This window comes from Panthera onca, chromosome A1 (genome assembly GCF_046562875.1).
Source record: "Panthera onca isolate mPanOnc1 chromosome A1, mPanOnc1 haplotype 2, whole genome shotgun sequence".
Lineage (NCBI taxonomy): Eukaryota > Metazoa > Chordata > Mammalia > Carnivora > Felidae > Panthera > Panthera onca.
In genome coordinates this window covers 39311820-39339264 of record NC_138339.1, presented here as the reverse complement: position 1 = coordinate 39339264, position 27445 = coordinate 39311820, and the positions used below count along the sequence as shown (strand labels likewise).

Below are 27445 nucleotides of genomic sequence, written 5' to 3'. Positions count from 1 at the left end.
AGACTTTTCTCTCTCCTGCTCTACCCTGCTCTTTATCTCCTGTCCTTTCCCTCTCAAGTCTTTTTGCATCTTTCCAACTTTCCTTTGCTTTCACACACTAAATGCTGTTTTAAAACTTAATTGTGTTATCTGAACTTTTCCACCCAACAAATTCTATGAAGTTGGGTCCTTCGTGGAAGTTGGGTCATAGGAGTGGAGAGTAGGTGAGTATAGAACATAGCTTCAAACCAGTGAAGGCTAATACTAGCCAAGGTTAAAAACAAGTTAAGTTTGTTTTCAGTGCCCAGACTTACAACTTTCACTTTCCTTCTTTGTCTTTTCGTATTTACTTATCAGTAAGTGCTAGATCTTATTTATGCTTCCCTAGTTCAAAACCCTATGGCAAAAGGTCAAAGTAAATAGTACCCGGTAGAAAGTATGTGCTTATTGGCTATAATATGCAATAAATGTTGAATGGATAAATTGATACTAATATACCAAAAACTAAAAAATTGTAGTGCTATTCCCTATCCACATCCACCAAAGATAGGAATATTGGATGAGGAACAAAGCTTTAGGACTTGTAAATAAATCATCAGTGATGGAACCTCAGGCATTGCTATGAAATCAAGCTAAGAGAGAGATGTTCTTCTTTCTTAGGGTTCCTCTGTGGGCTGAGTCTCATTCCATTCTATTGGTTATATTGGCCTGAGTTTCCCCCTCAACATGTGGTACTATATTCCAGGACATGTTTCTCAGTCTATTTAGATCTGTGCCCCCTAAAAGCCTTCTCTCTTCAATATTAAGTGTCTTAAGCTGTTTACTAAGATTTTGTCAAATTTCAATTTCTGCCATGTGTACTATAAGGATAAATTATATAAAGACTGTGCCTTTTGAAATAGATTCACAGCTCCATAAGAATCTTTGGCCTGTTTCCTGTATGGAGCCAGGAAGTTCCCATTAACTTCTAGAGTGCTCAGATTTGGAAGGAGGAGAAAGAAGGGACAGTCCTGGAGTTTCTGCTCAAGGTATAATTAGTATAAAAAGATCCCTGGGAATAACAGTAGCTTTTCTGAGTTTACTATAGACCAAATACATGCTTCAGGGATGTTCAAAATGGCTTTAAAACAGGAGGAAGGGCAATTAATCTTTTTAGCATAATGGATCTGCTGAAAGACTGAATCCAACTAGAGACTCTCATTCTAAAACAAAATATTTTTATACATTTCAGAGAGTTCATGACCGTCTTGAACAAAACCCAATTCCTGGAGCTCCAGAATGAAGAGCCCTGCCTCATAGACTACAGCAGTGGGATGTATTGGAAAAAGGATGGGTGTTGCTGAAAGATCATTGCTTGAATCCAGTCCCTTAGTAGCTGATAATCTTGGGAGATTTACTTAACTCTCTTTGCTTAAATGTTATCAAGTATAAAATGTAGTCAAAGTACTCAGTTGAAAAGGTTGTAAGGACAACAGAGTGAACAAAAGACAGAGAGAACATAGAGCAAGGGGTTCATAGTGTTGGCAATGAAGTGAAATGGTCTGGGTTGAGGTCCTTACTCTGAACCTGATAAACCATGTGGCCTCGGGAACATATGTATGCCTCAACTTCCTCATTAAGGAAATGAGGTTCACAGTAGTGTCTTTCTCAAGGGTTGATGTTAATATTACAGTGGAAAAGCTGAAAACAGTTCCTGGCACGCAGAAAGCTCTCAGGAAGTCCTAATTCCTTTGTTTCTGTGGAGTCACAGTTCTGATTGAGGCATCTCCCACTGAACTGGTTGAACTAAATGTACCTACTGGTTACAGCAGTCCAAAGGTTGCTAAATTACCTTCCTTCCTGGGCCTAAAAAGATCTAAGAAGCCAGAAGAATGTATCAAAAAAATGCTGACTGTATGGAAGGATGTGTTTATTTTTACTTTTATGCTTTTTCAGATTGGTGGCCAAAAAACCAAATAAGTGGATAAAACTTATTTGTTTTAAGCAGACATGCCACCGGAGAAAACCTATCCAAATACCAAAGCTCTGGCTTTCCTTTTCTCTTGTCAGCCAGGTCCTAAGTCTATATGGGCAAGTGCAGTGCTCAGAATAGATCACACTGGAAGAAATCAACAATAAAACACTCTCTGTAACAGAGGTGCATGTAAATGAAGAAACCACATTCTAGGTTTCAAGCACAACCTCAGCACCACTAAGCCAGGTCTTGGGTACCACAGTGTGGCAAAGCCAGGTATTACAGACACAACACTGGTAACGCCTAAGAGCTGGAGGTTTGAGAAAGCAAGGAATTAATCCTGTCTTAGAGACTTTGCTGGAAATGCTACTGGCCTACATCTCTAACATAGTTTTGTTTGTCATCCCCTCTCAGTGTAAACCACCCCCCAAAAGAGGAAGTTATTTATTTTAAGAGAGTCGAAAGGATAGGAACAGCTGGAAATTTGATAGGACAGAAATTTATTATTTGAACTGTTTGATTAAAAGAGAATTCTACTGCTCAGGTACTAGAAAAAGGAATATATAGCCATATCCTGCATTTTTAACAGAGTTCAGCTATTTAATAAAACAATTTGATAAAATATAGGGTGATACTATGTTAGAATAAATGCCAATTTGATGTTTAATTGGAAGAACATTAAATTCAACTTTTCTACGGGATTTTATTCTCTATTAAATTTGGTGCAAATGCTGTCATCTCAGTTCTGCTTAATTTTATTTTATTTTATTTTATTTATTTAACTTTTTAAAATTTTATTTATTTCTTTTGAGAGAGACAGAGCACACACAGGGGAGGGGTACAGAGACAGAGACAGAGACAGAGAATCCAAAGCAGGCTCTGTGCTGACAGCAGAGAGCCTGATGCGGGGCTCGAACCCACGAACCATGAGATCATGACCTGAGCCGAAGTCAGATGCTTAATCAACTGAGCCACCCAGGCACCCCTCAGTTCTGCTTAATTTTAAAATGATGCAGCTAAGAGTTTGAAAAATCTCACACACCTCAGTATAAGCAAACATCTATGTAAATATGCAGATTTATCCAACAGAAATCGTTTCACAAGAGGATATGAAATAGGAGTCAGTGAAACAGTAATCTTTCTCTTTCCATCAACTAATTAATAAATTTCTCATCTCTTACTCAGGCACACAACTATTGCATAAAATGTGGTATATTTCTTTATATATTAAAGAAATCTTAGTTTTTAAGATGCATAGAGGTATGTGATTAGGATAATGCTCATCCTAACTATTCTATTGCTTATATATTCTTAAACTGATAGAGGAATTCATTCTTTTATCTTTTTTTTAAATAAAAGAGAGGTTTCATTCTTCTTTCCTTATAAACATTTACAATTCCCAATATTATAGACATATAAAGGTCCCTTATAAGCCCAACCTCTAGAGAGATCTATCATGATTTTTGGATTTTCTTTTCTTTTACAAAACTGAGATTAAGTTGTGCATAGTGTTTGAGATATACATTTTTAAAAAATTTGTCTTGGTCCCATCATTTCAATATTTTTATTTCCTTTTTATTTTAGAGAGAGAGAGAGAGAGAGAGAGAGAGAGAGAGAGCACGCTAGTGAGGGAGAGAGGCAGAGGAAGAGAGAGAGAATCTTAAACAGGCTCCATGGAGCCCAACGCAGGGCTCTATCCCATGACCCTGGGATTATGAACTGAGCCGAAACCAAAAGTTGGACACTCAGCCGACTGGGCCACCCAGATGTCCCTCAGTATTTTTAATGGCTGTCTAATATTGTATTGCACAGCATGGATAAGTCATAATTCATTTCACCAATTTGCTGTTGGTAGTTGAAATAGGAAATCAAAGGAACTTCGGTGCTTACCTTCCACAGTGCTAATATGAGCAGCATTAACAGCAACAATCCAGCAAAGGCACTCAACAGGATGACCCATAATGGCACCCTGCCTGGTAGTCCATCTTTGGATATTTGAATAGCAAACTGAAAATCATTAAACAAGACTGTTAACATTGATAAACACCTATTATAACTCCTGGTACATTGAATTCTTACAGGGTATAATTTTATACCAAACAATGCACTCAATCTGATTACTACATACAGAAAAAACATTGAGTTTACATTTAGAAATGCCCTTCCTCTATTCAACACCTCTAACCATGTCAAATTTATTGTTACCAAAAATATTTATAATATTATGCTTTAGAAATTTATATATACAGAGTAAACTGCCTATGAATCAGAATGTTCAGGAGCAGAGGTGAATTTAACTCAGTGAGAACAATAAGTATTATTGATTCATTGATTCATTGATCGACTTTAGTGCATGGTCACGTCGTAAAAATTTAGGCTGAAATGTCACCACAGGTTGACATAAAATCCTGAGCAGGTCTTCTTCTAATTTCAATTCTAATGTGATTTTTTTTGTATACAAATTTATATATAACTTTCATATAGCAAAATGCATAAATCTCAAGTGTACAAATAAATTAATTTTTGCACATATATTCACCTTCATGTACATTTTATTATACCACACTGTCTCTTCCAGTTGACTTATCTTTAGTCAATATCTATAAATCAGTTCTTTTTTAATTTTTTTATGTTTGTTATTGAGAGAGAAAAAGAGAGAGAGAAAGACAGAGCTTGAGTGGGGGAGGGGTAGAGCAAGAAGAAAGCACAGAATATGAAGCAGGTTCCAGGCTCCGAGCTGTCAGCAGAGAGCCCGATGCAGGGCTCGAACTCAAACTGTGAGATCATGACCTGAACCAAAATGGGAAGTTTAACAGACTGAACCACTCAGGTGTCCCAATATAAATCAGGCCTTAATTGAAAGAAAACTTTGAAGAAACAGCTTTTAGTGTTCCAGCTACTCAATGTGTCAGTCAAACCGCTATGAAACTTGTCTGCCCTGTGTCTCATCCCTAGGCTTCTGAGAAAAAAACTAATTCAGAGTAGGTGTCAATAACTAATAATAGCTCAAGTTTCTGTATTTGCTTGTCACAGGGAATGTCTCAATTCCTTAAGCTAGAGGGAAGACTGGAGGTAAAAGGAGGAAACGAACAGGGGCGATATTTGCATATTTTAGAGACTGATGTAAACTCCTCAGATTGCTCCCTGTGGGTCCCTGCTGACACTTTGGGAATACAGAGCCCGCAAGAGTATACATATGTACAGAGTAAGACAGTTTAAGACAGATTTTAAAAACATCTAAAACAATTCCCTCAACTTACAAATACAGAAACTGAAATCTGGATGGGATCGGTGACTAAGATCACACAATTACAAAATGATCATTTTGTAATTTAACAATGCAGGTATAGTTTTCCTTTAGGATGAGCTGTTGAATAAAAAGCTTCATGGGGAATTTTAAACTAACACTTAGGGGAAATAAAGCTAATTATAAAATTTTAACAAACTATATCTAGGAATCAAATGTACTCTTTTCCAATATAATATATACTGATTTTGGGGGCTTGGTGCTGACTGGTGATATTTTGGCTTCTCTGAATGTGGAGCAACTTTGTATTTATCAGTGCTCTTTATTTTATTTTATTTTATTTTATTTATTAAACAACTTTTTATGTTTATTCATTGTTTTTTTTGAGAGAGAGAGAGAGAGAGAGAGAGCGAGCTGGGGAGGGGCAGAGAGAGAGAGGGAGACACAGAGTCCTAAGTAGGCTCCAGGCTCTGAGCCATCAGTGCAGAGCCCGATGCGAGGCTTGAACTTGTGAACCGCGACATCATGACCTGAGCTGAAGTGGGATGCTTAACCAACAGAGCCACCCAGATGCCCTTGTCAGTGCTCTTTATAACATAGTAAACATTATATGTATATATTGTATACATTATATGCAAATATTCTTTAAAGGTGAATACTTACCAGAGTTCATTAGAATTATTTGAAATACGTATTAATTTGAAATAATAATTTTTAAAAAATGTTTATTTATTTATTTTTGAGAGACAGAGAGAGAGAGACAGACAGACAGAGAGAGTGTGAGCAGAAGAGGAGCAGAGAGAGAGAGGGAGAGAGAGAATCCCAAGCAGGTTCCATATTCAGTGTGGAGCCTGATGTGGGGCTCGATCCCACAATCCACCATGAGATTATGACCTGAGTTGAAACCAAGAGTTGGACTCTTAATTGACTGAGCCACCCAGGCGCCCCTGAAATAAGAAATTTTTAAGCAACATCTGAATGTTAGGTAGCTCTTAAATAAAATGTTATGACTCACACTATCCACATGGGATATTTAAACTCTCCCATGAGAAGAGGAGAAATCATGCTTATATATCCACATCTATAATTAGTACTCTGGCCTTATTTTATAATAATACAGTAGGAAAAAAGTCAAACCATTTTATTTTTACCAATGACTAAAGTGTGAATTTGTATGAGGGAATAATATCTCATTTTTGCTTCAGATTTCCCAATGACTAAATGAAGAAAACCTTTAAAAATTTACATTTATTTCTGTACAGTGTACCATTACTTTCTGTAAAGCATTTTTCAAGTTTGCTCTTCAAATGTCAATTGCATTTTATAATGTTGGTTTTTAAGGAGGTAAATTACAAATGCATCATTTGTTATCAAGGTGAAAGTAAAAACATCAATTTATTGTGATAGTTACTTACAAGCAGTAAAGTCAAACGTGGCATGTTAATTGTAAATATCATGGCTTTTTCCCAGTTTCTTACAAAGAAGACTGAAATCACACTTGAAGCTAATTAAGTATAATTTGAAGCAAAAAGTGTCTGTTACTCAGTGACTAGCTAGTCACTGTTTTAGGGACTATAAGCAATTATAAAACGTTGTGTCACAAAATCCAGAGTGAAATGTATAAGGCTTTCAAAACTTAGAATTGTACTTACCTCTCTTTTTTGATTGCCAGTACTTAAAATCAGTAATGTATTTTCACTCTGAAGGTCTGCCCTTACAGTGAGATTTAAGCTGGAAAAACGTGCCTGAAAAGCAAACAGGATTTATTTTCAATATATTATGCTAATCACAGTGAGAGCTAGTCATGCTTGAGTTAGTGCGATTTTTAAAATTGAGATTTTCCTGAGAGACTAAAAACACTGGTTTTGTTAACATCCAGATGGGAATGGTGGTTTCAAATGATCACCCTCCCCTCCTCTCTGCACTTGAACTGTCACTTAGATCCTTGTTAGAGAATGAAAAATTTTCAAAATCATTTTCTTCAGATTTATCCTTAGCGAAACCAAATCTCAAACCACGCCCCACTTTCATGTAGCTAGCTAGGTATGAAACAGCTATGCTCTGGTAACGAAGTTTATACAGAAGCTTTTTAGGATTAAACATGAAATTGCCAATACCCAATAGTTTGTGATTTACAAAATAGCAACTTAATATGGTCAAACCTAAAAATGGAAATTTTATATAATTCACCACTTGTAATAGAGACACAAATCACACAAAATACAATGGATTAAGTTTTAAAGTAGTTTGTTGCCAGACAGATTTGACTACTAGGAGCTAAAAAATGTCCTAAATATAAATATATTTATATTTTTATATGTCATATTATATAAATATAATATATACATAAATTACATAAATGTATCAATAAATATAAAATTAATATAAAAATAAATATATATATGTAAGTATATATGTATATATACATAGTACATATAAATGTGTATGCATGTGTGTGTGTGTGTATATATATATATATATATATATATATATATATATGTAAAGTCTGATCTAATACAATGAATCCATAATACATGTTAGATCTATTTGTTGTTAATGGTGTCAAGGATTGTCCCTCTATAATTCCTTGTCCCTTAACTGAATTCTAAAGTAGGAAGATAAATTCAAACTTTAATACTGCAGAGGTATTTATTTCTAGATGTGCAAAAAAAAAAATAATAAGAGAGATTGATAAAAGAGTATATATCTGAAAGGGTACCTTTGAGATAACTTAGTTGCTAACAGACAAGGAAAAATGAGACCCAAATCGTTGGTTTAATAGAGCTGGAGCTTGGACCACATTTTAAAAAATATTTCTAGTTCTTTCTACAGAAGCACTCTGCTTTGCACATACTAAGTAACGAACAAATATTTGTTAAAATAATTCAATAATGGCAGAGAACAATGCAATCACTTACTTTTATAAAAGTTGGTTTCCATAAGATAAGTGAAACATTCACTTGGCTCATGTCAGAAGGAATCAAATTACACGTGATTGTAGCAAATTTACATGTGCTGCAGTCCTGTTTAAATGTCCAGAGGTATATATTAGTATCTTTGCCATTTAATAAAAAGATAACACATTAAATATTCTAAAAGATAGTAATTTTTAGATTGATATTGAATTTATTCACTTAAAAAGCATGAGATAAAAGTAGCACTTGTCTTGGTTATCTGAATTTACCAGAATTGTGCCTCGTTTGAGATCTTCAGATTTTGATATAATCATTTGCTTCCCAGAGTTGATACCAAGCGGGTCCTGAAGGCTACTGGGTCTGCAGTTTGCATTCTAAGAAATGAAAGTATTTCTTTTATCAGACAATGCCAGATGTCAGAGGGAAAAATGACTTAGTACAATAATGTGAAGAATCTGTGAATGACAGCCATTGTCAGAGATGAAAGATGCATCTTCGTAAATGTGCAATATGGAAGAAGCTATTCTGTAGCAGCCATATACACCCACTCCCAGATAATAATTACGCTAGCATGCTACTTTTGAATTTTGATAGATATCACTGAGGTTGTTTTGGAAACAGAAGGATGTTAGTAGAAAGCACTATTGCATAATTCATACACTCATTAAATTATTTTTTTCATGGGTGGCTCAGTCGGTTGGGTGTCTGACTTCCTTGCCTAGCTCAGGTCATGATCTTGTGGTCTGTGGGTTCGAGCCCTGTGTCGGGCTCCGTGCTGACAGCTCAGAGCCTGGAGCCTGCTTCAGATTCTGTGTTTCCCTGTCTTTCTGCTCTCTCTCTCTCTCTCTCTCTCTGTCTCAAAAATAAATACACATTAGAAAAAATTTTTAAAAAGTTATTGTTTTCATCAAACATTAGTTTGTAAATTCCCATAATACAAAGGGAGAAAAGAACTTAAAAACTCTACTGAAAAAAAAAAGGGGTTAGCATTTGTTATTCAATATGATGGCTCATATGATGGTTTGTGAAACAAACAAAAAAGAGAGGAACTTTTGTCTGTATTTATGTATCCATCCAATAATATTTTGTGAGTCTCTAAACACCAAGAACAAGACACTTGGTCTATGTGGGAGGAAGATGTAAGTAACCTATAAAGGTTAAAATGGCAGGTTTACAAGACAGCTAGTGCTTGGATTGGTTTTCTAGACTTGCTCTAATAAAGCTCTTGCTCATCAAGACTCTCTACATCCTTGATAAAAGGTAGTAAGGATAAAGGTTCATAAGTAAATGGAAAGGTACAATGTTAATTTTTCCACATGCTCACAAATCTTCTTTTTTGGGATTAGAGAGAAATGGTAGAGGTTTAATTTTTCCTTGCTTATAGGAAAGCATTTAAATATTATAATCCAACTATCACTATTGCTATTTTTTGATTTCTGAGAACAATTTAACTTAAATCTCTGAAAAGAAGACAGATTGTCAAATGTTGAAAATATGCATGCATTACTTGAATATTTATTACAATTTTCTATGTCTTAGAGACTGAACCATAACAATTTACCGCATTGACTCATTCAAAGCTATAGGTACAAAGTGGGTGTGATATTGCTACTGTTTGGGATAAGTGAGTAAATAGTACTGTGCTGTTATATGTGCAGCTGTGTGTGTTCTTAGGCGCAATCAAGAAGTCTTCTTACAAAGCTGTTTGATCACCTCAAACAAATTAAAGCTATAACAATATAACACACTTTTTAAGGCACAAGTCAACAAGTAGTTATCTAAAATCTACTCTGGTGGATATGATTTCAAAAACATATGCCCAAGTCCTAGCACCTGGAACCTGTGAATGTGACCTTGTTTGGAAACAGGGTCCTTGCAGATGTAATTAAAGGTCTCCAGATGAGGTCATTCTGGATTTAGGATGGGCTCTAAGTCCACTGATGAGTGTGTAATGAGAGACAGAAGAGGTGAAAGCACAGGAACACGAGGAAGACAGGCATGTGAGGACAGAGGCAGGGATTGCACTTAGGCCACCACCAGCTAATGCATGCTCAGTGGTGACAGCAGCCACCAGAAGCTGGGAGAGAGGCACGGAACAGATTCTCCCTCTGAGCCTCCAGGGGGAACGAACATTGTTGACACCTTGATTTTAGACACTGGCCTCCAGAACTGTGCGAAAATAAATTTCTGTTGTTTCTAGCCACCCAATTGGGGTAATTTGTTACCACAGCAGTTGTAGGAAACTAGCATACCTACTAAGTAGTCAGTGGAAGTCATTATTATTATTTAAAATTTTCTAAATGCTTCTCCATGTTACTTTGTTAAATTCTTTATCAGAAATGGCATGCAAAACAAAAGGCTTTAAACATACTGAAAAGGATAACAATAATGATGTAATTCCAAGGCACACATGACTTACATTAGAAGATGACCATCCACTTGGGTATAGCACAGGATAACCGTCTGATGTCAAGTTGGGAAATGAAATTGACAGCTTAAGTTCTGGCATCGGGAAATGTCCACTTTTTCTAATCTACAGGAAAAAAAATAGAAAGGTAATCCTCTCTTCCTCTTCCAATAGCACCCTTTCTGTATTATGCAGAATGCCTGTTCTTAATTGATGAATTAAATTGTGAAATATTTTGAACCCGAAAGTGAATTCAGACAGTTGATGGCACTGGACAGAGAACTGAAATAACTAAGCAAAAAATAGGGATGTTCAATAGTGGCCATATGTATCAGCTACAAATATATATTGTTCCTTCATGCTCCCGCTCCCACTCCCAAAATAGGACTGGGATTAAGGAAATTCAGAATTAATTTTTTTGTCAATTTACCATGCTTATCATCTTTTTGGACATACTAGTCTTTTGGAGGTGGGAAGGAAGGAGAACATTTATTTACTCGATCGACTCAGAACAAGAGAGCATATTTTGTTTGCTTCAATGTGCTTGCCATAATTTCCTAAGACCACAAATCGTCCCTCAGCCCAGCTACATGGGATCTGTCACCACTGCACAGGCAAACCAGATATGCACCTGCTTCCTTGCATAACTGTATCCCCAGCTATGGCTACTGGGTCAATAACAATCGATAATCTGGTTGGATGAGAGTCACATTGCCTCTCCTCTCAATGCCCATCTATTCTTATCCATTAAGCTGAAATTCAAACTTACTATCACAGCATGCCACCAAAGGTGAGTGTAGCCCATAGAGAGGGATGCTCAAAGTTGGGCAGGATGAGGTTCAGCAGGAACCTGAATTTACTGTTCAAAAGTCCTCACAGGTAGAAGAGGTGCAATCGAATTGGAGCAACCAGGTGCTATAGCCCTCTCTTCTTCCACTCAAGCATAATTTCCAGGATCTATGCCTTCTTCACAGGCTTCCAGGGCCAAATCCTTAGGGGAGTAGGAAGCTTCTTAATCTACAGATGCCAGGAAATCCAACTGATCTACCTAACTGAAACTTCTGGACTGAGAGCTACACAGATCTGAAAGAATTCCTTGTGGTTGCCAAATCTAAATGCATCCCTTAATCTTGGAATTCTAGAAATTCCTGACCAGCAGTGCCTGGCTTCTTAACCATGCTCTTTGACACTTGCCTTCTTATTGTAATATGCCCTGAACTTCCCTGCCATGGCCTCCCAGTCTAATTCCATCTGTTTTCTTCCAAAATGTAAAAAAAAAATCATGTAATTTGAAATTAACATTCATTTTCTCTGATTAAAAACAAAGTTCTTTACAGAAATATTGGAAAATATTGAAAATAAACAGAAGTTTCCTACAGTTGTACTACATTGGTGACATTTTAGTGTGCAATTTACCTATCATTTACATTTATGCATATATTATAAAATTTGTATCATATAAAATATAAAATTTGGCATCTCACTTGTAAAATGTATTGTCATGGTATTTTCCTATAAACTTAAAGAATATTTAAGAATATGACTTTCATTAGCTGCTTAATAATAATCACAGTATCAATATTTATTTATGTTAAACATTTATTTATATTCCGGGCACTGCTTGCATTGTTGTCTTTAACCCTTTAACAGCCCTATGAGGTAGATTCTCTTATTACCCCTATTTTACCTATGAGGAAACAAGGTTAGAATGAGAATAAAGAACTTCCATGATCACAGAGCTTATAGATAGCAGAATCAAGATTTCTTTAACCTAAAGTATGCCCTCTGTGGGGCATCTGGGTGGCTCAGTTGATGGAGCATCCAACTCCTGATTTCACTCAGGTCATGATTCCAGGGTCCTGGGATGGCACCATGTGTTAGGTGTGGGGCCTTCTTAACATTCTTTCTCTCTCTCTCTCTCTCTCTCTCTCTCTCTCTGTCTGCCTCTCTCCCCTGCTTATATGCTCTCTCTCTCTCTAAAATAAAAAAATTAAATTAAATTGGCCCTCTGAACTATTATTAATAGCTGTCTCTCCATTGAATAACTATATGATAATTTATTTAAGCAATTTCATGTGGTTAAGCTTTTAGATTGTGCCCAGGTTTCAATTTTTAAACTACTATAAATGACACTGATAAGAGTATCTCCCAGGGGTGCTTGGCTGGTTCAGTCAGAAGAGCATGTGACTCTTGATCTGGGGTTGTGAGCTTGAGCCCCATGTTGGGTGTAGACATTACTTAAAAATAAATAAATAAACTAAAAAAAAAAGAATATCTCTGAGAATAAATCTTTCTATCACCAATAATTTCCTATAGTAAATTTGTAGCAGTAAATTCACTGGCTCTCACCTAAGAAAATGTTCACATTATTTTTTATTCCATTACTCCAATTTTAGATTTTATTCCAGAAAAAATAATCAGACATACAAAAGATTATGCTCAAGGATATTCTTAACAATGTTATTTCTATCAACATTATTTACAATAGTTTGAGAGTACATGTTTCAAGTTTGGTCCCTAATAAGTAACAACATATGAAGATCTATAATATTAAAAATTCCTCTCTTTTTTCTCTCCTTCCTTGTGTTTTGCTGAATTCTTTAATCTGGGAATAGCAAATGGAGTTAGAAGAACTTGGCAGCCTAAATTTCAAAGATTTATCTCAGTAATGAAGTGACTGGCATTCATGCTAATTTCTAGAATATGGCTTGTCATAGGAATTTCAGCAAGGAGCACAGATAAAAACAATGGAACGCATCTTGAGAGTATACAATTATTTCACTTTGTAAGAGAACTTCCTTTCTCACTGGAAAGAGATTGAGACCATTTTCACCTATAATAACATTGCATTATTCATGCTTCTGAATATATGTTTAAATTCATCATTTGAATTGGACCCTCTTTTACTTGAATAACATACTTGAGTCTGTGTCTGTAAGTAGGCATTACCTAAAATGCAAGTCTGGCTCAATTCCGTAATTGTTTGCTACAGTGGTTAGGAAAGTTCATTATGATGAATTCAAAGAGAAAAATAAATGTAACAGAACACATCACTTAAGGATGTGGTACGAGGAACATATGAAAGGTAGCAATGAGCTGAAGGAGATACATATTTATTTGTTGAGTAAAGGAAAATATTACCAAGACATCTGAAGTAATCAATTTTCTGAAATAGTCATAATTATTTTTTAAAGTGTTTTTTTCATTCACACTTGCAATGCAAATAAAGTCTACAGGTTTATAGGTAGTATCTCTTTGGTTTTAGAAGTTTATTTTTTCTAGGAAGTCATCTAACTGTGTCTTAGGAGGAAATTAGAAATTTAGATTTTTAAAATTGCTTCAAAGTATAATTATCAATAATTATTTAAATAAAATTACTTCAAAATAGTGAAATTACAAAAAGATATTCTGGAATATAGGGATTAACTGTTGAATCAGCAGGTTTCTATGTGTCTATTAATACTTTAATTTATAAATTTACAAATTATTCCTTTACTATACTAATTTAGAGGTAATTTCTTACCAAGTAGAAGACATTAATTTCATTTCCAATGTCCTCAGTAGAATTAATAACTTCAGGGACTGTCTCATTGGCCGCAATTGAAATATGGTATTCACTCGCAGAGCTGAGAATTAATTGAAAGAAGAAAAACAAAACACAACAAAGCTTAACTTTTATTTGACCTCATTCTTTTTCTTTATACTAGGTAATCCCACAAAAAGTACTTGTAGAAATTTCAAATTGGAGGCAAAATCTTCTACTCTGAAACCTAAAATTAAATCTTTGAGGAGGATGAGAAAGACTATATAATTTCACTCAATAATCACTAATGTTTATTTGGTCTTAAAATGCTAAAATATATACAGTTTTTAAACTGAAAGTTTCATTGTTACCAAGTATAAAGTTTCCACTAATTCACTAATATCATTTACATTTAGTGAATAATGAGACTAAAAGTTGGTATTTTTCATAGTGCTGAAATTTAAATAGATTTAAAAAATTGTTAACCTTTTCACATTAAGGTCCTATATTACTGCCAAACTTAAAAATTCAATCTTTTCCATAAAATTCTCCATGTTCTTTGGATGAACTTGGTGGAATTTAGTATAATAAAATAAAACAAATAGGTATTTGCCAAAATTCTATTTTAATAAAATGAAAAATTCTTGGAAAATCATTGTACCAGGAGAAGCGGTAACAGCAAGATAGAAAACAGCAAATAGAATTTGGAGGCTAAGTAATATACACAAAATTTATGTGTATATCCTATAATCCTCACATTTTTGTTGTTATCAGAAAAAGCAAAGTGCCATAGAAAATAAATTAATAAAATGATCAGAATTTCACACTAAACTGTGAAAGTATAAGAATCATATACTTACACTTTCTGTATACATTGCACATATTTATTTAACAGGAGCTTGGAGTCTTGCTTAAGCAAGAGAAATTATAGTGGGAAATTTTGCCAATACGATTTGTGTTTGGATAGATCAGAAGTTTTTAGGGGAAAGGACAGTTTAGAATAATGCAAGAAATAAACAGCTCTTGTCAATGAGAAATGATTTAATCTTGTGTGTCCAGAATGAGCAGGCTGACTAGATCCCTCACAATGAGAAACGATGGTCAAGAAACATGCTGGTGCCCTCTAAGAACAGTGCCATTTGTGGCATACTTCTAGATCTGCAGCTTGCGTTTATGACAGAAGACTGGACTACTAATGTAATCCAGGATCATTAGCACCTCACATTTAAAATTATTTAGTAGGCTTGGCCTCTGACTTTTAAGTGCAGGAGAATTACCCGGAGGGCTTGTTTGACACAGATTTCTGGGCCCCAGAGTTTCTGATTCAGTGGATTGGGGTGGGGCTAAGAATCTGCCTTTCTAACAAGTTTCCAGGTGCTTCTGTTGCCCTTGGCCAGAGACCACACTTTGAGAACCATTGGGTTTGTAGACTGACATCAACATAAAAATGCAGTTTCCTCCTACCTGTAAAACTGAAGTCCAACTTCATATTTTACTGGGATAGAAATATTAACTTCATTATCAAAAAGGGCTTCAGGAGGCTCTTCACTGTCACTAGGAAATACACAGCACATTTGGACAAATCATTAAACCATTGACTATTTAGAGACATTTCTGAGCATTTGAAAGGGAAGTTTATTTTGGCAACTAAATAAAAGGACAAACAGGTAGAATTCTTAAAAAATTTTTTTTAATGTTTATTCATTTTTTAGAGACAGGAAGAGACAGAGTGCAAGTGGGGGAGGGTCAGGAGAAAGGGAGACACAGAATCTGAAGCAGGCTCCAGGCTCTGATCTGTCAGCACAGAGCCCGACGTGGGGCTTGAACTCACGGACCGTGAGATCATGACCTGAGCCGAAGTCGGACGCTTAACCGACTGAGCCACCCAGGTGCCCCAAGGATAGAATTCTTGTTTCTGTTGTTGTTGTCATTTTTAAACCAGGGTGGGGAGGGGGGTGGGTATTATTAAATTTCCTAAGCTGATTCTGAGCTGCAGCTTGGGTTGAAAACTACACCAATTTAGTCCAAGGTTTCTCAAACTTCTTTAGAAGGATTATGATAAATATCCTTGGGTCAATTGTTAAATACACAGATTATTGGGTTTCTCTTCTTGAAATACAGATTTAGTAGATCTGAGTTGGGGCCTAGGAATTTGTGTTTTTAACACAAATCATACAAGTGATTCTTATTTATTCTTTATAGACAAGGACCTCACCAAAAGACTCAACTAGGGTCACATAGTGGAGAGTCAATATAAAATCTTTGATCTTCTTGTTTTAATAGTCTTTCTGTGCTTATTGCTTGATGCTTATGTTATTTGTTAAGAATATATTTATTCCCTTGATTTAAGTTGTCATTTCAATTATGTATTATGTAAACACATATGTATGTTTATACATACATATGCGTATCTCATACTCCCCTGTATTAAAAAAAAAAACACATGTGAGGTATGTAACAGTTACCAACACTGGCTCTGGGGCCAGAGTGCATGGGATTGTTCTTGAACATTAACACACTTTAATCTCTCTTTGCCAAGGTTTCTTAATCTATAAAACAGGGATTTATCAATAAATAAATGATTATAATAAGTGCCAAGTGCTTAACATTGTGCCTAGATGTAAAAAATATCTAATGAGAGTTAGATTTCATTATTTTTATCACATACCCCCTCCACCGAGTGACCAAGCACCTAGCATCTGGTCCCACAGAATGGACAACGAGGACATTTTAATGGCTCTGCTATTCCCAAGTGTATTAAGTGGCTTTGTGCGAGCTAAAGGGCAGTGAAGGCAGCACCTTGCTTTGGGTAATATTTATGTGACTGGGCTTTTGCTATGGATGGTCTCCTCTTCTCCCACCTGTTCCCTGCTGCAGCTAAATTAATCTTCCTAAGAAACAGCTCTGTATATATGACTTCACCCCTCAAAAACTTTTCTGGCTTCTTAGGACTTGCTCAGTTAAGAAAAAATGCCTCATCCTGACATTTCAATACATTTCAACACACATTACCACAACATGGTAAAATGCACACCTTCTGTTTATCTTCTGTTACTCCTTTATGTATTCTCTATATGTGAGCTACAATGGATTATCTAGTATTCCACCAGTAGATCTAGTGGTTCATCTTTGCGTTTTTGCTCAAGCTCTATATTTTGTCTAAAATGCTCTACCTAATTCTATTTACCAACCTCTCTGTGAATTGCTACCCACACTTTAAGGTCTTTCTCAATTACAATTGTCTTGATAAAGTTTTCTTGGGGTCTCATTGCCCAGTAGATATAATTTCAACCTCTGTTTAAAGTTTCTGATACATGGTTTACATTTTTCAAATGAATTTTCCTTGTTCTACCCTATATTATAATAATTTATATACTAGTCTCAGTGCCCTGCTATAATTTTCACCCTATGAGGAGGTTCATGCCCATATTAATTTTTATATTCCCTATTGTGGACTAATTTAATACCTTGTCCATACATGTCAAATAAATATTTGTTGAGTTAAACTGAGCATACAGAATTCATTTACACATTATTTTCTCACTTATTCATTCACTCTATATTAATTCAGTATGAGGGATCATGCTAGTTACTGGGGAGTAAAGCAACAAAAGATAGAACTTTATCTCAAGTTTACGGTCCAGTGGATGATTACACTTAGAAGAAAGTTAAGACACTATTTCAATTTCCTCATGAGCCTTTCATTTTTAGTCTGGGTATTCTATGATATCTTTCAGAAGCTCTGACTTCTTTGTATAAAATATATTAAACTACAAAAAGGTATCATAAAACTTTAAGTCTAGGTGTGCCTGGGTGATTCAGTCGGTTAAACGTCTGATTCTTGATTTCAGTTCAGGTCATGATCTGATGGTTTGTAGGATCAAGCCCTGTGTCGGGCTCCAAGCTGACAGCATGGAGCCTGCTTGGGATTCTCTCTCTCCCTCTTCCTCTGCCCCTTCCCCATTCATGTGCTCTCTCTCTAAACAAATAAAATAAACTTAAAAAAAAAAAGAGCCTTTAAGGACATCTAACGATTCAGTTGACTCTATGGGCTGCCAGTAAAAATTAAATTAGCAATCCTGTAAACTTCTAAATAAATTTAAATGAAATTTGGCAGATATAAGTAATGTATGATTACAATATGTTTTACAGCTCCTAGACCAATGGCTTAATCTAGTTAGGTGTATTAGTTCCATTAAATAAAAATTTCTTTATTTTTAATTATTCATAAGGATGTTTTTGTTAACTAAAGGGGTTCATTGCCTTCTACTTTTACTGATCCTCATAAAAGTTGTAAGTTCCAGTGAATCTATAAAGTAAAATATTCTAAATACATGGAAGAAATTATATACTTATAACACATACAGTCATGCATACATATCAACCAACCTTGTTGCACTTAAATGAATGGTCACATTTTCCATGAGATAAGATGTGTTAAACTGAAATAATATTTTGAAAGTAACCTATGAAATAAAAATATTTTTAGTTTAGTAGCAGATAAAGAAGTAGAATGTTTACATTGATTAAAATGTTTAATTACATTAATGATATTACTTAGGCTCAAATTATAAAGTTATTTACAAAATCATACCTTATAAAATAAAACCTCATCACATCTCAAAAATTGAACAAGATATACATGTACTTTTAAACTTTGATTTTAAAGCTCTTTTAATCAATTTAGGCTCATTCAAAGAAGGGATGACTAGAATTCAGGTGTCATGAGATTTGTATGGTTGTACCATATATGTGTGGAGTTTTCTTCTGTATTTTCTTCTCTCACATATATTTTGAGCTACATTAAAAAACATTTTTTTAAAGAATCTTCAGCTCTGCTGTTTTCTTCTTGCTTTGAAGTAGCAATCATAATTCCAATAGAAGCTTTATTGGGTGGGCTTGAACTACAATACTTTACAAAGGGTCAAACTGCCAGAGTCTCTCAGTGAGCTCCTTTTTGTTCTGTTTTTCCTTAGCTCCCTGACTGGTGTGCACATATAAGTCTTGGAATTTTTGATGAGTCTTCAGAACTAGGAAAGATGCTAGCAGAAAAGTAAGGCTAAAGAAGGTGCCCATTCCATTTTGACCTGATACTGAAATGCTTAAACTATAAATATAGATTTTGAAATCAAAGTATATTCTAAGTGCAAAGCTCATGCAAAAATTACTTGAAAATTATCTTCCCATTTCTCTATTGATGGCATGAGAAACTTTGATTTGAGCTTTTAGCAAGGAATTTCTAAAGAAAGAAAAAAAATGCTTGAGAAATAATTAAGATTGCAATCAATATCTCTAAATGGCTGAAATGTAACATTTTTCTTTCTATGTCATTATTCTTTAAGAAATGGAAATAATTCTATGGTTAATTAAAGTGGTCAGGGGAAAGTGTAGACATGAGTCGACATTCACTATTTCCATGTAAAAATGGAAATTATGGGTGTACTTTTTCAAATATGATATATGCTTTATGGATTGATAGGGAAGAAATGCAATTTCACAGTAAATTTTATTTGGGATAGTGAAGAAATAGATTCCAAAAGTAAACTGGCACATCTAGTTAGTTTCATAGCTAAACTGATTTATTGAATTCAATGATAATTACAGTCATTTGTAGTTTCTTCAATCACCAGTAGCTATGCCACATGTGTCAAGGGAAAAGGCCTTTCATAATTCTCATTTGCAAAAGAAAAGCTAAGTGACTTCGTTATATATGTGCCATTTCCAGATGTCCAACTCCGTTTATCAACTTCTTAGGATGTGTGATGAAGATGACAAAGATCTGTTTTGAAGTCTTATATTACAAAATATTATAATGTAAAGAAGCTGAAATAAGTATTTGGGATAGTATTTCTCTCTCCCTTTTTTAAGACTAAGTTATGTAAGTAAAGTATCTTCTTATCTCAATCACTTTGACTAAATATTTCCCTCATTAACTCCATATGAATAGAGGAGGAAATATTCATACTGAAAAGCAACTTTCAATGAAAATATATGCAAATATGTTGTTTATCATTAAATGAAATAATTATTCTCTGTTTTTCATGGAAATGAATATGGTCTTTAAAAAGACATGAAAGCACTCCCCTCACTTGTGTTCAACTACTACTGTAGGTTCTAGCCAGGGCATTTAGGTAAGAAAAAAAAGAGTGCTTCTATTTGCAGATGACATGATCTTGTATATAGAATATCCTATGGAATCCTCTAAAGAACTATTAGAACTAATAAATAATTTCAGCAAGATTTCAGGATAAAAGATTAGTATTTAAAAATCATTCATATTTCTATACATTAGCAATAAATAATCTGAAGACAAATTTAAGAAAAGAATTTCATCCAAAACAGCATTAAAAAGAATAAAATGCTTAGAATATATATTTAACAAAGGAAGTGCAAAAGTTGTATTCTGAAAAATAGAAAGCATTTTTGAAAATAATTAAATATCTAAATAAATAGAAAGACATCCCATGGTAATGGATCAAAGACTTAGTATTTTTAAGATGGCAATACTTCCCAAATTGATACACAGATTCAATGTAATTCCTATCAAACTCCTAGCTGGTTTTTTTTTTTTTTTTTTTTGTAGAAAATGACAAGCTGACCCTCAATTCCAAATGAAAATACAGGGGACTGGAAGAGCAAAACAATTTTGAAAAAGAGAACATAGCTAAAAGACTTACATTTTCAGGTTTCAAAACTTACCAAGAAGTTATAGTAATAAAAACAGTGTGCACTAACAAGGGTGCCTAGGTGGGGTGCCTCAGTCAGTTAAGCGTCTGACTCTTGATTTTGGCTCAGGTGGTGATCTCATGGTCAGTTGTGAGAACCAGCCTCCCATCAGGCTCTGTGCTGAGCTTAAAGCCTGCTTGGCATTCTCTGTCTCCCTCTCTCTCTGCCCCTCCCCCACTCACACACACATGCACATGCTCTCTCTCTCTTTCTCTCTCTCAAAATAAATAAATAAACATTCAAAAACATAACAAAATGGGGCACTTGGGTGGCTCAGTCAGTTGAGCGTCCAGCTCTTGATTTCGGCTCAGGTCGAGATCTCACGGTACGTGAGTTTGAGCCCTGCGTCAGGCTGACAGCACAGAGCCTGCTTGGGATTCTCTCTCTCCCTCTCTCTACCCCTCCCCTGCTGAGGCTCTTTCTCTCAAAATAAAAATAAATAAATAAATAAATAAATAAATAAATAAATAAAAAACAAAACATGTGTACTGACATAAAGATAGACATATAGATCAATGAATACAATTGAGTCAAAAAATAAACAGACTTTCAATAAAAGTGCCAAGACAATGGGGGAATGAATAACCTTTTCAACAGATGGTGTGGGGCAACTTAATACACACACACAAAAAATGAAGTTGGACTCTTTCTTTCTTACATCATACACAGAATTTCATCAAAATGGATCATAGACCAAAATGTAAGAGCTAAAAGTATACAGCTCCTGGAAAGAAACATAGGAGTAAATCTTTTGATCTTGGGTTAGCAAAGCACAAGTGACAAAAGAATAAATACATTAATTGGACTTCATCAAGGTTAAAAACTGCTGTGTTTCAAAAGACATCATCAAGAAAGTGAAAAGACAACAGAATGGGAGAAAATATTTACAAATCATATATCTGATAAGTGACTTGAATGCAGAATACATGAAGAGCTCTTATAACTCAGTAATAAAAAAAGACATCCCAATTGAAATATAAGTAAAGGATCTGAATAGATATCTGTCCAAAGAAGATATATGCACAGTCAGTAAGCACATGAAAAGATGCTCAACATCATTAGCCATTAAGGAAATGCAGATCAAAACGACAATGAGATACTACTTCACACCCACTAGGAGGGCTATAGTTAAAAAGATAGGCGATAACAATGTTGAGAAACACATACATCGCTGATAGGAATGAAAAATGGTGCAGTCACTTTGGAAAACAGTTTTCCAGTTTCTCAAAATGTTACATGTAATTATCATATAACCCAGGAATTCCACCCAAAGAGAACTGAAAAACTTATGTCCACACCACAACCTGTGCACAAATATTCATAGTATTATTCATAGTAGCCAAAAAGTAGAAACAAATGCCCATCACCTGATAGATGACTAAATAAAATAGGATACATCCACAAAATGGAATATTATTTGGAAATGAAAAGGAACTACTGATACATGGATGAGCCTTGAAAACATCATGCTAAGTGAAAAAAGCCAGTCACAAATGACCACAGAATATATGATTCTATTTATAAGAAATGTCCAGGACAGACAAATCCATAAAGAAAGTAGGTTAGTGGTTGCCTGAGGTTGGGGGGAAGGACTGGAGGAGAAAAAAGACAAGTAATTGGTAAGGTGTACAGAGTTTCTTTTGGAGATGTGAAAATGTTTTAACATTGATTGTGGTGATGGCTGTACAATTCACTATCCGGTGAATATATAAAAAAACACTGAATTGTACACTTGAATGAGTGAATTTTATGGTACATGAATTATATCTCAGTGAGGATATTATTAAAAAAGAGAGAGAAATGAAAAAAAAATTCTATACAAAGTTCTAAACCAACCTGTTTGAAAGATTCGTTTTTTCTACAGGCCAGAAAAGCCTACTACTATCAGATAAATTATTAAGTATAAATGTTTAATTTGGTTTTAATATTTGAGTTTGACTCATGCCATAATTGACTTTTGATTCCAATATCTCAATATTGTGAACACAAACTTCTCATCTATATCAGGCTAAAATACCATTAGAGGGATTTATATATTTAACTTTGAACATGGTATTTTTCATATCAAATTGCCACATGTATGTTTTATAATCTGCTTACCTCTTCTTCTCTTCTCAGGAAGGGATATCTAATTTTACATGTGAGATTATGATTGGATTCACAACTGTCTTTTTGGATAGCCTTGGAAGAAAGAGTAAACAGAATTAGAGCAGACACACAGGTGAAATACTGGAACTTGGTTTTCTAGAATTTTTCCAGGTATGCCTTGGATTCTGCCTTGCTAAGATCTGTCCCTCAATTTAGTTGGGAGAGTCACATTATTCTGTGATCACCTGTCTCACCATCCATGGAAAATCTGAAAACATCATGTAAGTTAAGGGAAACTGAGGGACAATCCACATCACATCTTATCCTGTCTAGACTTTCCAATGTAAAATGGAGGTACTAACAGCATGTACTGCACAGGTGATTAAATAATCCACACATATTACTCGGCCACATGGAAGCCCACAGTGAATACCTATCATAAGAAGAGTTCAGTGAAGTGGTAAGACCATGAGCTCTGATGTCAGACCCCCAGAATTTAAATTCTGACTCCATCACTGTTAGCTTTCTCCTTGCCAAGACTCCTCACTTCTCTGAGCCTGATTTTCTGTCAGGTGAGGCTAGTGATACTCTATTTCATCAAATCGAAAATGCCACTGAGACTCACCATTATTTTGTGTACCAATAAGAAGGAAAAATAATGCTGCCAGCTAAATAAACATATCAACTGTAAAATGCAGTTATAGAAAGGTTAAAACATGACAGAAAGAGATTTTATTAGAATCTCTGTAGTACAATAATACCTATTTGCTTAATGAGAATTGAATAAGTGGGATCCTGAGAACAGTGTCTGGAATATAATATGACTCAAGAAAAGACTGTCATTATTATTATTATTGTTGTTACTGTTAAAAGATGTAGAGGCCTCTCTACCGAGGCCATGAAGTCAGTTGAAGAGAATACTGGCAATAATTTTTAATATAGTCCCCTTTCCAGAAAAAAATTCAGTGGTAATATTTTCCCAGTATCACTTTGCACATTTGGATTTATAATTAACATTCTTGACTGAATCTAAAATATGTGGTAGTAATGAAGGACATATTTTTAAGCTCTGTTAGTCATCATGTCCTTAAATGATATCCTAATAAATGGAGAGACATATCAGTGAAAGTCTGAATTTACAGAAATTAGACAATGGAGTTTTAATATTATATTAATAAGGGTACTGGTTTTTAATATGAATCACATATATTACTAATTCATACATAAAAAGAATCTTAAAGGGGATTGATTCAGAGATAAGAATTAAAAGAAAAGTTCAAATTTGGAAGTGCTCATTATTATTCCTGATATGGCATCTTATGCAGCTATGTTATTGCCAAGATAAATATTCTGTCATGACAATGAGACATTACAAGTTAACACCTCTTTTAACAATGTAAGGATTTTACATAGAAAATGAAAAATGGTATCTTGATGTTTCTTTATGTAAACATGGGTTTTCTTTTTGTTCCATGCATGCATTACTCTCTCTGTACGTCTATTAAACTATTTGACTTTGATTGTTATTTTGATATTTTTCCTTGACTTAGTCTCAATTTCACTGCATAATGCCTCCATGAAACATATGATTTTGCTTCATCACAGTGATCCTCACCTCATACTGAATCTGAAAAGAGTCACAGATCTCTACAGAAATCTATCAAAACAAAACCTTTTTAAAAAAAGTTCGGCACTTTCACCATTTGTGAGTACTAATTTTTACAAAATGCTCTCTGTTCTTCTAAACCCAATTATTAGTTCTTCTAAAACAATTAGTTCAGTAGCAGGAAAAGTAGACTTAATAAATAATGATCATATGAATAGACAAACATAAAACTAGAAGTTTACCTCAATTCCTGAAAAAATTAGGTTTGGAGAATAATGCACTATGGTTCTGGTGTTATAGGCACTGTCCTTTTTGTTTTTGACTGTGAGACTAACATTGAATTTGTCATTGTGGGACCTGACAATAAGCAGGCCCTTTGCTGTGGTGGATACTTGCAGGGCGAGGTCCGAGATACATTTTTCCTTGTTTCCACAATCTTTGGCAAAGGGAATCTGAAATGGTCACAGAAAAGTATTTTTTGAAATTTAGTTAAGCATGATTGAAGATTAATTATTAACTTACTGGGAAGAGAAAACATATTGCCAAACTTAGTTAAGCAAGTCACAAAGAGGACAGATTCCACTGCAGAAATCATAAGGAATTTTAGATTTATTCCTATAATTTATAGGGAAAAATAATAAACTTCTGGATATAAATTCTTCTAGTCCTTTAAATAATGCAGTTTTCACAGATGTTTTTCACTGGCTTTAGTCTGCCAGAGTAGAACAGTTTCAAGAAAATCAAGTCAAGTACTCTAAGATCGAAATCTATGAGAGAATACTTTAATGCTCAACTCTGATTATGAGATTTCCTATTGAAAAGAATCAAATACTTAGGAATGTAACAGAGCTCAGTCAGAGGGTAGAAAATGGTCAAGCCACATAACTGGGAGCTTTCCCTGACTCCTCCTCTTCTCATTAGTCACACGCCGTTATCCAAACCTTCATTAAGGGCTATCCATTCTGCCTTTCTTCTAAGTATCTTCCAACTATCTTCTCACCTCTAGTTACCATCACCTCTAGTCTGGTCATCCTTATTTCCTCCCTGAACTAATGCAACAGCTTCCTAAGTGGTCTCCTGCACCCACTCTAATTCCAATCATTTCCCTTCAATCATTTTCCACACTGCAGGTGGAGTAATCCTTAAAAAAAATACAAATCCAGTGCTATCACTGAACCAATTAAAGGCATCCATAGCATTCTATTGCTCTTCAAAATATCTGTGCAGTAGCACAAAGTCCTGAATGATCTGGTTCCTGCCTATGCCTCCCACCTCATCCCATATCACCTTCCCCCCTTGCTCTTTAGCTTCAGCCACACTAGAGAGTTTAGTTTAGTTCCTTTATGCCTCAGAACTTTTACACATATCCCTGTGCATGAAACACTGCTCCCTCCACTCCTCTGAATAGGATGGAAAATCCTCCTATGCTTCAGATCTCAATTTAAATATCACAACTTCAGGGGAGCACCCCCTGGCTCTCTGCCTAGGCAAAAGTTCCCAGAGAACAATGAAGTTCTCCTCCAGAGCACATGCTTTACTTCGCACCTAATACTTGTTTCCTGGGTTGGTCTGTAAGCTCTGAAGTCTGGTACATGTAAGACACACAGTAAATATGTTTGAAAGGAAGAAAGGGAGAGTGAAAGATATGGGTATGGGGAAAACTAATTCCCCATCCTTAATGTCTCCTCCATTGGTGCTACCCCATCCTTCTACTTGCTCACTCACTGCTTCTCAGGGGTGGGACACCAGATTTTGTGAATTTGGAAGCAGGAACATGGTGAACACAGCTCAGTCCCTTCCCATCTCTCCTGCTCTTGGGGCAGCAGTGTGCCCATGGAAAGCATACATTCTTGCTCTATATCTCCATTCTGCAAGTTTAATGAGGTGAGCCCACACAAAAAAGGCCTGAGATTGATGAGCACTGCTGATGATATATTTGGTAATCTGTGGTCTAAGCCTTGTTCAGTAGGAAGACACCCAGTATGCTGAAACCAAGCCCTGCCACTCAGTGTTTGTTGGTAACAAAGGGAGTTCCAGTAGGTCAACCCATGTCTTTCTTTCTATTGGTCTTAAATTCAGGAGAGATAAAAAAAAATAGGTGGTATTTATAAGTTCCCTTGAGCTCCAACAATAGGAAGTAGAAGAGTTGAGAAAAGTCTAGAAGAGTCTCATTCTTTTTGTAAAAAAAAAAATGATTTAGGGTTGTGTGTGTATGTATGTGTGCTACAGGTTTCTCTCCCCAAGTATGTTTACATATACGTATTCTGAATTTTAAAAAATCTGACTTACATATTCATGTACTGAATTTGGTAGGGAATCATCAAGAACAGGCCCGTTTTCTGGATCAGTAAGATTAAAATCCAAAGTTATCCTCACAGAGTCCCGAAAGTCATGCTTGTCCTACAGGTTGAAACATAAAATACTTTATCATTGGTATCACATTACTGGATGCTCTGACCTTGTCATGGCTTCCTTCCTCTTGCCCCTGTGGGTTAGGCTTAACTGGAACATTCTTGTGCACCTGATCTGGCATATTATCTCATCAGGCTTTTGCTTCACTGGAGAGAGGCAGCCTTCTGCCTTGATAAGGGACATGGTTGGAATGCACAGGCTTCAGAGTATGACCAGTTGATTCACCTCTAGCTTCTTAGGGAGCCCTGCTGGAGTGATTGGGTGTGCCGTACTTTGCCATGTCAGGATATATTACTCTGGGCTGCTTGCATAACAATATCTTTTCTCTTGAGACCTTAGGCTAAAAATTGCCATGTAATACTTCTAGGAAAGTCTCCCAACTTCAAAAGAGCAAACTTTATTTATCTATTTTTTTTTTTTTTTTTTTTTAAAGAAAAAAAGTATGTTTATTGAACGAACTATTCTCAGACAGTATGGTTTTACATGCATTATCTCTATCTAGGAACTCTGTCAGATAGGGTTTTACGAAATGAGGAAATTGGGGCTGGAGAAGATCAAGTGCCTCGCCCATTGTCGCAGTGTTGGTGA

The 27445-nt window shown here is 35.2% G+C and overlaps 1 protein-coding gene across 2 annotated transcripts in view; it reads right to left on the bottom strand.

The window, feature by feature from the left end:
- ITGA1 (integrin subunit alpha 1) overlaps positions 1 to 27445 on the bottom strand; it is a 165544-nt gene that overhangs the window by 2496 nt on the left and 135603 nt on the right. For both annotated transcript variants that reach the window (XM_060634587.2, XM_060634586.2), the window contains 11 exons: positions 26735 to 26845; positions 24688 to 24897; positions 22852 to 22932; positions 18415 to 18491; positions 15490 to 15579; positions 14026 to 14128; positions 10515 to 10628; positions 8365 to 8469; positions 8099 to 8203; positions 6833 to 6925; positions 3824 to 3940 (listed from right to left, as the gene is read on the bottom strand). In XM_060634587.2, coding sequence (XP_060490570.2) covers positions 3824 to 3940; positions 6833 to 6925; positions 8099 to 8203; positions 8365 to 8469; positions 10515 to 10628; positions 14026 to 14128; positions 15490 to 15579; positions 18415 to 18491; positions 22852 to 22932; positions 24688 to 24897; positions 26735 to 26845 — 1206 coding nt within the window. The remainder of the gene's footprint in view (positions 1 to 3823; positions 3941 to 6832; positions 6926 to 8098; positions 8204 to 8364; positions 8470 to 10514; positions 10629 to 14025; positions 14129 to 15489; positions 15580 to 18414; positions 18492 to 22851; positions 22933 to 24687; positions 24898 to 26734; positions 26846 to 27445) is intronic.